General features: G+C 36.2%; 1 protein-coding gene across 1 annotated transcript; it reads right to left on the bottom strand.

The window, feature by feature from the left end:
- Positions 1-48: 48 nt before the first annotated feature.
- On the bottom strand, positions 49-11140 carry ZCCHC4 (zinc finger CCHC-type containing 4). The gene is made up of 13 exons (XM_084516488.1): positions 10987-11140; positions 10738-10856; positions 9345-9427; positions 8428-8703; positions 7813-7893; positions 7440-7512; positions 6309-6459; positions 5721-5821; positions 4128-4249; positions 3432-3507; positions 2878-2929; positions 2017-2161; positions 49-321 (listed from the first exon to the last, which is right to left on the bottom strand). The coding sequence occupies exons 1-13, from the start codon at positions 11114-11116 to the stop codon at positions 198-200; spliced, it is 1533 nt and encodes a 510-aa protein (XP_084372614.1). The 5' UTR covers positions 11117-11140; the 3' UTR covers positions 49-197.
- Positions 11141-11404: the final 264 nt, after the last annotated feature.

Genomic DNA, 11404 nt, shown 5'->3' with positions numbered 1-11404 from the left:
CACAAAATTGTGACATTATACAAACACACGGTAAAGAGCGTGGTTTATTTCGCACCTCTGCTCCAGTAATGATGTGCAACAACAGAATTGTCACTTTAAATCAGGTTTTATTTTGAACGTTGATATTAACATTAAAAAAAAAAAAAAGAATCAAAGCCTTTCCATAGAAGTCTCTTAAATAATTATATATCAAGAGGTCATGTCTTTTTTTTCTTATTCTTGATTTTTCTTCTGGAGAATATGGCGTGTTTCATAGCCAATCTTTTATGGATCCCTATCTTTACCCTCTTTAGAGTTTTCTGTCTTTGCTTTTTGTCAGCTCTGTAAAGCAAGAAAAATAAACAGATTAGAATAAAACAGGGAACAGACTTTTCTACATTTGCTGATATTTTATATAATCTGTCCATATAAGTATATGAACTTCAAAGTACTGTCACAACAAGTTCACAGTACGTTCCATCTTATAGCATTACGACATTTAATGTTCCTAAAACTGTTTGTCCACTTTACTGCAATTTATTGTTTTTCATTTATGTATTCATTCAGCATTTACCTTTAACTGCCTATAGGAAACTTAAAAAATGCCACTGACCAAGTATAAAACAGCACATACGGACTTTTGAGCTGAGAAGGTTATGTAAGAATATATAATAGAAAGGTGTAGAAGAAAACAGATAAAGTTTAATAACATTATGAAGTGCAAATATGTTACCCAAATAAAATTAGTAAGTTATTTGTTTTCTGTGCCCTACAAAGGATGCATTTCATAGCACAAAACATTGAGTAATTTTAATAAGTAAAATATTTACAGGTGTTTTTATTAGACAAATGAAACACACATTATTTTCAGTAAGAAATCAGCTAAATAAAATACTGATAGCCTGAAAGGACTAAACCATCCCAGTACAAGATATACCTGACTGAAGAAACAGATGAGGTTTCATGAATTTCTTTTAGTATCATTTTTACTTTTTTAAGCAAACAAAGAACTGTTAAGGGAAGGAGTAACATAAAACAAAATATTGCTGCATTTTAACTCTAATACTCCATAACAAAATCTTGGATTAATGTCATAGCAGGACATGAAGCAATACACCTGTAGTCCACTACGATCTAGCAGGCAGCTGGTCAACATCTTGATGCTGACCCAAGAGGTTAACTGCCTGAATCTCACTACCCAAGAGAGGTACATCATTGGGGAAGGAAGATCTGCATCTCCACTGTTAGTTCCATTTAAGTCAAGAATCACAAACAAAACCATACAATCTGCAGGGTAAGTTACAAAAGTGTGGGCCAACTATCCCAAACTGGAATAACTGAGCCAACTGCTGGACCATCTCTTAGCAACCCCCCTTCCCTCTTTTCAGTTAGTTCTTTCTGAAGACTATCAAATAGACTTCTTGTCTATTGACATATATATAAGTATGCACTTGTGTATGTTACAGAAGCACGGTCATGGCAGAATAAATGTACTTTATGTCCCCCTTATTAATAAAGATATTACATGGTCCAGATTTAGACCTTACTGCAGCAAACACTTGAAATACCAGATTGAAAAAAAAAAAAACCAACATTCTACAACAAAGCAAAAGAGACTAGAAACAATAAAAACTGTGTAGTGCCCTTCTGTGAGAAATCTGAAGGGAATAAAAGTTTTACATTACTTTAGATTAATTTTGAATGTTCTTGGCAGAGCTACGCCATGCACCATTCACCAAGTTTGGGATCTGTATAAATCCCTTTTGAAAGAAGTCATAGTTAAGGAACTGGGAACTATAGGAAGTTACCTGTCTAAATGAAGCTGGTTTTTATCATATCCTCCTTTAGTATATACTCCCCAGCAACACAGCAAGTGTTGAAAAGCTGTCTGAATATACTGAAAGTGTTGAAAATACTGAAAAGCCAGCACCAGCATGCAAAGCCTAAAATTCTGTCTTCCTAAATTATTTCTATGAAATAGGGTCAACTCTCATCTGAAAGCTATTTTTCATTATATTAATACAGTATCACACTTACTGGCATGATGTTCTAGTGCGGGAGAGACTGGGACAGGTACTGCGCTTGTGACCTTCCTTGCCACAAACAAAACAGCCAGCATCAGTCTTCTCACAAGTGTGGTTTTGAAGAGCACAGCAGTTGCAGTTGTTACAGTGAAACCAAGCTGCAAAACAAGTAACATGACTTACGATCTTGAGAAGGTTATTATCATTCTGAAGCTGAGTTTTAAATATAGGCTGTTTTATGAGGTTTGATATTTTGTTTTACTTTTTCAGGGATATAGATACTCATTTTCTGGTCCCTTACCATACTTGATAAATATTCATTAGAGATACCGTGTAACTATTTCAATATAACTGAATTATTTTGTCATTAGAGCTGTTATCCTGTACATGACCTTAACATGAAAAAACGGCTCACATGTTAAAATGGTTTTTCAAAGATACAATTTCAATACTGGCAACCATTTCAAATGGTTGCTTCAGCTAATAAAACATCACTCTAAATACAACTTCATTTGTGTATGAAGCATAACTTGATCATGCCCTCACAAACATTTTAGCAATTGCTTGTGTCTTTATAAAATTCTAATGAAAAAGTTTACAAAATTAGGAAACACATGACAGCTTGAAATATTTCAGTCTTCCCATAACAAATATAAGTCTTGAGAAGAACTGAGGTATATTTCCACTGAGTGGAAATAACTACATTATCTTATGGCAACTTGTGTAAAACAGATTTTTCCTTTAAGTTATGTCTTCTGTATGATCCCATTTTACTACTCTTACAGAATATTTTCTCTTCTGATTTGTCATCTCAGTTTCTTTGAAATATACCTTAAGTGTACTTTTATTTAGAGAAATATTTTTCTGTACTTACAGGGTTTTACACATTTTTTGCAAAGACTACAGTGTTTCCATTGTCTACCATCCTGCAAATAAAAGATGAATAAATGCAGTATTTGTTTTAAAAAACATTGATTCTATTTTAAAACTGAATTTCTAGTACATGGTCCCCATTATTTAAAGAAACAGGTCCTGTGTAGAAAGGACCATAATTGAAACACATCAGTGTTGAGAATCTGTGACAACCACAGTAAAATGACTGCATTTTGAATTTAACAAGTTCTACAACTTCTGAAACATAAGAAGAAAGGTATGTGTAAAACAGACCACTGACAAAAGGTGTGGTCTTAGCGGCAAGCAGCTAACCTTTCCAGTCCTCTTTCCAACAGAAAGGAATCAGGAAACAGAAATTAATTCCCAGCAAGTTATGAATGATGTCCAGTGAAGTCAGCTAAACTACCAACTTGAAATGTCTGGGGTTTCCCAAGGAAATCAGTATCAAAATATTTTTTTTTACCAGACCAATTGCTACAGAAGTTATTAGACTATTGCTAAAATCATCACCCAGAAAGAAGTCAGAATACTTACTTTTGATGTACATGAATTGCATATCTCACAGTGCTGGTTGCCAGAACTAACGTATCGTTGACATATAGCACAGAACCTGTTAAAAAGAAAACTCTAAGTGTTTGGGTCCATTACTTACTAATGAAGCAATATGAATGAAATTTATACAACAAAAATAAACATAAGGATTACAAAATCACTTTGCTGAATCAAAGATTATGTTTTTGATACATAAGCCACCACTTACGCCTAGAGCTTCATAATCATTCAAACACTGCACAAAAAAGCAGTAAAAATTCAGGTGCAGGAATTCAAATTAGCAACATATTTTTTGCAGTAATTTGAACCAAATCCCATTAATTGATCTCAATCAGTAAAATTCATTCATCCCTGATGCTTCTCTTGGTGTGCATGTTATTAACTAGTGTCTCAACGAAGCTGATTATCTGGGACAGCTGTACATCTCCATCTCCCAGAGGCGTACACATTTCCTATCATTCCACAACGGAAAATGTGAACTCCTTCTGGACGTCCAAGTCTCCTACACATTTTTTACAGAACATGTGACCTTACACTTAGTGAAACATGCTCTTGAACCTGCCATCCAGACGTTTGGTATGACAATACTGAAGAGCACATTCCAAAGTCTTTTGGAGCCTTTATACCCTAATTAAAAATAAACATTTGTTCAGTCTTTTGCCTGTTAACACAACTTACCTGTAGCCCTCTTCTACAGGGAGTACAATCATACTTGGGGAGAGGTTTGTGAAGATACGGACAGGAGACTGCCTGCGACCAGTCTTGCCATGTTTATATAGTGCATGATTATCATAGTCTACCTAGAAAAAAACATAAATTTTTAAAAAGAAGTCTTATATTGAATGGTAAGCACAGACAGAACTACTTGCATATTTATTCTCTTTATGAAATTGTCATTTTTATCTAAAGGACTCTAACCTCAAATTTGATTACAAATTCTACAGCAAGTATTTTGCCTCATTTCTTTTTAAATTTGTGCAGCATAATATCAGACTAGACTCAGGAAACCAAGTTCCCACCACTGCAACTATCCTAGTTAACTTCTCCCTTTTTATTCTTTTGCATAGGGCATCTAACTTCTTCACTGAAAGGGTTGTGAGGCACTGGAACAGGCTGCCCAGGGAAGTGGTGGAGTCACCATCCCTGGAAGTCTTCAAAAGACGTTTAGATGTAGAGCTTAGGGATATGGTTTAGTGGAGGGCTGTTAGCGTTAGGTTGGAGGTTGGACTCGATGACCTTGAGGTCTCTTCCAACCTAGGAAATTCTGTGATTCTGTGATTCTGTGATCTGAAATAACATTTTGGTTGTTTTATACTGAAGAAGGGGTTGTTCTACAAAAGTGCAACCTATTAAAAAAAAAAAAAAAAAAAAAAAGAACTATATTGTTTGTTCTGTCCAGCAGAACAAGAATTGATGTCCATCTTAACCCATCTCGGAACAATTACGAAGTTGCAAACCCAATTAGCACTGCTTTTTCCAGCACTGCCTCCTAAAACATGCCCCTGAAATTCTCATCTTTGAACGCCCATAGGAACAGAATCTAGACTAGCATTAGTTTCCAGTTTTATTCTAGGAATTCCATTCTACATAATACAAATATGTTGTCTGGAATACCCATGTCAAATTTTAAGGAGACTTGTTATATAAGAAAATAAAATTAACATCATCAATACACGATATAACTCTCAAAAGTCACTGATGTAAACATTCTTAAACAACTTGTAGAATGAATACGACATTAGAGAAACTGTTGCCAAATTATCATTGACAACTTCATTTATTATGTAATTCCAAAAACGTCCATTGTAATTCTACTCTTGTCCCAGTAGTTCTGGATAGTAAAGACCTTAAGCTTTCTTTTTACCAGGGCTGGGCATTACCCATCAAGCTACTGACATTTCAATAACTGGGTAAAATTAAACACTCTTCCTCAAGCTACCTCTTCACTTCTGCAATATGCACATGTTAAAATTAGTGCAAATTTTGTCATGCTGAAAACATTTCAGAAGAAATGAGTTAATGGAGAGGTGACAGACAAGCTAAAGGTATATAATAAGCTGTAGGAGTGTGACAAAGTTATCAAAGGTATGACTAATACAAATACAGAATCTGGGGTTCACAGGATGAGCATCACATGCTTTGCAGTGCCTCCAACAGAACAAAAAGTTGAGGAAGGCCCATCTGTGGCTAATACCATCATATCCCCTTTCATCATATTCCTGTTCACACTGCACGACTGAAATTTAGCAAATTAACTGGGCTTGGTCATACCTGATAATCCATCATACTGAAGCTTGGGAAAAATTCAAGAATACGAGACTCAAAGAAGTATGGAAATATCCAGAACATGGGCATCTCTTGGTTCTCATAACCTTGTGATGAAAAGATTTAGATTTACATTAAAAAAAAAAAACAAATGTATGTGAAGCATGAAAAAAAATACAGTAAATGTTCTGAATACATAAACATACACATGTCACTCTGGGCATAATAATTAGTTCTTTTAGGGGGCAGGAAGTTTTTGGCATGTTTATGTATACTGAGCTTTTAAGTTCCATTTACTTCTAACAATTTGTATCACCTGCCTAGGTTGGTAAGAAGTGTTACTATTTTCATAGCTTATTCTTCTCTATCTTAAAGTCCATTTTAATTGCAAAGGGGATTTGTTAAAAAAAAAAAATGTGGCACTTAGAAGAACTTTATTATCACAAAGGTAAATTAAACATATGGAAGTTTATTTTTAGAAATTATGAGTGCGTTGGCATTCACGCAAGTCACAAGAATTACAGACTTTTAAATAGGTACTTTTTCCTACAGTGATGTTACAGCTTAACCCACCTATCTGGTTGTAATACATACCTTCTTTTTCTGTCTCCTTCCACATTGCCATCAGTTTTTTAAAACTGGAAGCCAGTGCTTCCACTAAACCTCCAAATGGGGGATCAGTCACCATAATAACTCTTTCATCTTTGTCTTGATGCAAGAATTTCCTACAAGTTTCATGTGCAGCCTGTAAGAAAGATTAATTTCTAAAAATGTAGATTAAAGAACTGTAAAAAGACTGTATTGGCAAGATAATTATTATTTTAGAAGTTTCAACTTTAACACTGTTGGTTATTTCTTCTTGTGTATATGAACCCTTCCATTTCATCCTAGAGGATTCTTTTTTATTTTCAATAACTTGCTAAAGTTAGGCTTTAGAATGAAAAAAAAAAAAAAAAACAAAAAAAACCTTATGTACACAGTGTGAAATGTACTGCACTGAGCATGTTTATACAAATCCGTGGCAGCTTACTAATAATGGCAGGAGAAAAGCAAACGATAGAGGAAATTACTGGGCTAAGTGCTTTGAAAAGTGTTTGGAATTAAATTACACTATGATCCTCCATAAAAAAAACAAAACAACCTACAGTAAATGTTCTATTGTAGCTGCAAGTTTCCTAACAAACTCAAGTACTTAATGTGCCATTTAAAAAGAAACAACAAATTACAAATTCAGCATTTGTTTTACCTAGGACACTAATTCAACTTCATTTTATGACAAATTTAATCTTTTGACTCGCTTGCCTGGTATAAACCAGGACAACCTCCTCTTCCCTCCCACCAGTACATCAGTGAACAAGTACTGGAGCATCCACTGGGCTTGTGAAGGCTGGGAACAAAACAATTAATTCTGTGGTAGCAACACAGAAACAGGGCTAACCAATACTTATGTAAGGCAACAAGTCACACCAAACTGTCTTTTAGGGAAAGCTGAGCTAAGGTAAGTAAACTTAGCATGAATTTAACATGCAACTTATCGTTGAACCAAGTGGGAAAGAATTCATGAAGAGGCACTGTTATTTTTTGATTTCCAGTATTGTTGACCGCTTTCATCCCATAACAGTTGCTTTCTAACAAACCATCTAGACTTGACAGGATATTCTTACAAAATTCTGCATCAACAACATGTACTTCTTTACAAAGCATTCAAGAAATACTTGCTCTTACCTCTCCACCAAAAAAATAATGATTAAACATGTTGTAGTGGCAGAATTCATCCTCTGTGTAAAATTGTGAATACCTGCAAAATAAGTTTTAACAGTAACAGAAAAATAGAAATATCTTCTTGCCTGCCCTAAGGGGCATTTACAGTGAAAACAAGACCTTAGCAAAGAAGGTTTTGATTACTGACAACACAGTACCAGGAATTATAAAGTACAATTATTTTTTCTCATAAACTAGCTGCCATTTGTGTATGTGTGTAGAAGTGGAGAAGAAAGAGATCGTAAACAGAAAACAAACACCAATTTATCTTTTAAAGTATTAAAATACAAATATTTGCACATATTCTTCACGCAGATAAACATTTGTCAAAACCTACCTGAAATCAATATCTAGCAGAAGGCTTCTAACCCTGAAATCTTCTTCTTGTGATGCTTTTGACTGGATCATTTCATGAAGCCTGAAGTATAATCGGAGCAAAGAGATTTAACATATAATCACTGGCTTCAGAAAATATCTTGCAAGACAAGAATGTCTGGTACTTTACTAAACCTAAAACCAAACAGATAAAGAAAATGGAGTAATCTGAATTTGAATAATTCTATTTAGCTTATTAAAGTTAGAAAACTATGTTAGTCTTAAAAGACGATACCTCAGGTATCATCTGGTATCATCACTAGTGGATCACCATGAAAAAAAAAAACACCAAACCATAAGCTAAGAAACTTGTTATCCGTTTTGTGAGAAACAAAGGACATTTAAAAAATAGGTGGCTGGGTGGGAAGTTAACTGCAGTGCTGCTACACTCTTCTTGTGTATCTTGTGAGGTCTAAGCAAGGTCCCACTAGATGCCTGGATAATTCCAACCAATTAAAGCATAGTGAACCTCTTATTATAGGAGAATCTTAGATTATTTAAATTTTAAATATTAGTAAGCTGCACAGTTCTAAGACAGTACTATTATTTGAAAGCGTAACAATCCCCACGGACGTACCTAGGTGTTCCAACGCAGAGCACTCGTCTAAATCCTAACGAAATAATAAGGTCCAGTAGAAACTGGCAACTTCTGTTTGCAAATAAATACTGTGCATTTGTTTTTTTATTTTCCAGTGGATACAGAAGTTGACTGGGACTTCTTAACTGGGCAGTGGAGATATCACACAGGATCTGGTGACTGGAATGTCTTCCCCATTCAGCTGGCAATAGCAGTTGCTGACATTCCTGGCAAAACCTCCTCTTTGATAACGGCAACAGAACAAAATTCTCGTACCTTTAAAAAAAAAAAAATTTTTGAAAAACCCTCTATAAAAGAAATGAAAGGAGTTTCATATTTTGTAATACATTTAAATAGGCATGTTGCTTAAGCTGCTTTTATAAAATTCCACTAACTGCATGTCAATGAAGTACTTTTTATGAAAAAAAATATTCAAAGACACTTTGAAAAAGCCTCCCCTAAAAGCACTTGGCAATAATACACTGGCCAAATACATTGAGAGTTCCCAGAAAATAACTCAGTTACAGAGCAAAGCCTCTGTAACAACTACCAGCAAGCAGTCCTGTATGCTTATACACAAGACTCTCAGATTATTATTAGCGTACTGCATTTGTGTCTTTTCACACTGAAAGTTAGGAATAACTTTTTGAACTCACACCACTACTGACCTCTTGCTAGTACATTGTGAGCATTAGTGTAAGAAGTATATATATTTTCATATATATATAAATACCTATGAAAAAGAAGACAGTTCCTGGGTCGAAAACACCATGTTATAATTAGATGTTTCATGCTATTTACTTTTTGCAGTCAACCATTTATTATTTTTCTAAATATCTCTATTATGTCCACATTCAGAGTACCTTAACCTATGTAAGACTGATTTTTCCTAAAGAAAATGCATTTAGAAACAATACCTTTCCACATTCTGTCTGTGAGTAAAAGGCGGCTGATGATTTCTATTATATTCTTCACGTGCTGCGAGCCTAGTTTCTGACACCTGTAAAATTTATGTATATAAGAAGTTACAAAACAAACAGGTATCACTGCGTTGTAGATTCAATTTCAGTATTAAACAAAAAGGATCAATCAAAGGTCTCATGGTTCAGTTATCCTGCTCAGGAAAACTATTACATTCCTTGGATTCCCCACTCAGAAACAAGCATGACTGCGGTGTAGTGGCACCCTGCGAAACAGAAGTCTCTCTTTCTGAATTTAATCCATGCAAAAATAATAATAATTTCATTCTTCTACCACATGTAATACTGGGGGAAAAATCTCAAAACATGTTTATTATGCAGACAGAGAGGGATGTACTGTCTATGAATGCATTCCAACAGCTGCATTCCCTCTGCAGAGCTATGACCTTACCCTGCACGACTGACAGTGGAAAAGCATCCCAAGTCTTGTGTGTGCTGTTTTTTTAAAAGCACGTCAGCTCTGCTGATTCTCTTACTTTGCTTCCACACAACATACTTGTTTGTTTTATAGTTAACAGTTTCAAGACATTTATACAAAACTTAGATTTGTTTAAAGGGTGAGACAGGGAAATTCAAAGGAACAAAAGTCCCTGTGACACAAGTGACCTTAATAGTGAAATTTTACTAGGAATACCATTTAAATCAATACAAGTGATTAACCACTTAATGTTCACGTCATAAAACTTTTCAACAGTAGTTAGGATAGGGTTGAAAAGTTTATGAACCCAAATAAATTCCAACCTGTCAACGTGTTGAGGACAATACCCACAAGATACTCATTAATGTAACACAGAAGGGAACAGAATGCAGCGTACAGAAGCTATGGCAAGCTTTCCATCAATACACGCCAATCTGAACTTTGTTGCCCCCCAGTTTTCTGACCAAACATCTTTAAGAAAAGTGCTGCAGATCTTCTGAGACTACTGAGCATCCCACTGGCCCCACTATTTCGTGTATTTTACACACCATCTTCCTATCTCCACCAGGCTTTCTGTCTTAGCCATGGAAGATGAGAACCACTTGGAATGAGAACTATCGTTTTTTGTTCAACATCTCATGGTATTAGCAAAATTCATAACTTGAATTCCTTAGTGTTTTGGTGATACAGAAACAAACACCAGTTTTGCTCAAAATGTACGCAGCCTTCCTTGAAAGCTATATATGAAACACTTCTCCACTGCAAGAATAGTCCACTACCTGAATACAAACTATTAGACGAAATTTACAAAACAATTGCCACGGATTTCCAGAACATATTTTTTTTCAGTTTTCTGTAAAATAGAGCAAAAAATCCCCAATGTTTACTTAGTCTGAAGCAGCCCTCGCTTACCTTCTCATCCTCCCACTGGAAAAAGTTACAATCTTTTCTATCCCTACAAGCCGAGCAAGCATAAAATCTTCTCCCCTCCTCTCTGCCGTGGCTGACCTTTACGAAGAGGAGCGCCGGACCTGCGGGACAGACGCCATTACACCTCGACACACGGGACACATTTTTAACATCTTTAACGCCCCCGGACACCGCGGTCACTCAGTCAGGGCCCCCAGAGCCCCTCGTTGGGACTAAGGACCCCATGCTCACCGTGTGGGCAGCTGGGGGCGCCGGGCACCGCGCCGAGCAGGGCCAGGGCCGCTCCTGGTGCCGGTCCCGGTGTCGCTGCCGCCGCCTGCTGCCGGCCGCCCCCCGCTCCCGCCCCGCCGCCGGCCGCCATCTTCCCGCCGCCTTCCCGGCAGCCCCGCGGCGGGCTGGGCCTCCTGAACAAATTTTATTACTTATAACAAAAATAAAAAATAAAAACGCAACTCCTCCCCCTGCAAAAGAAACACGCCCTGAACACGCTTTACGTCAAGGTGATGCTTCTGCCAAAACTGCCCTCTTCCTAACGTTACGCCGCTGTTAGTCAGATGAAGTCCTTAAAATTAAACATTACAGTTGAGAAATGCAAATAAAGGATGCTTAGCAGAAATAACGTTATAAATTGTGGAACAATTCTGGAAAA

The sequence above is a fragment of the Aythya ferina genome (assembly GCF_964211825.1).
Source record: "Aythya ferina genome assembly, chromosome: 4".
NCBI classification, from domain to species: domain Eukaryota; kingdom Metazoa; phylum Chordata; class Aves; order Anseriformes; family Anatidae; genus Aythya; species Aythya ferina.
Note: the sequence above shows the minus strand (reverse complement) of the source record. Positions and strands in the feature narration are given on the sequence as shown.

Bases quoted from the DNA above. Each gene is read 5' to 3' on its own strand.
- ZCCHC4 (XM_084516488.1), bottom strand. From the start codon at position 11,116: ATGGCGGCCGGCGGCGGGGCGGGAGCGGGGGGCGGCCGGCAGCAGGCG. The intron at 8,704-9,344 runs GTATTGTTTCTA...TTTTTTTTAAAG, and splicing joins CACAGACAGAATGTGGAAAG to GTACGAGAATTTTGTTCTGT. The intron at 2,162-2,877 runs GTAAGTACAGAA...CTTGTTTTGCAG, and splicing joins CAAAAAATGTGTAAAACCCT to CTTGGTTTCACTGTAACAAC.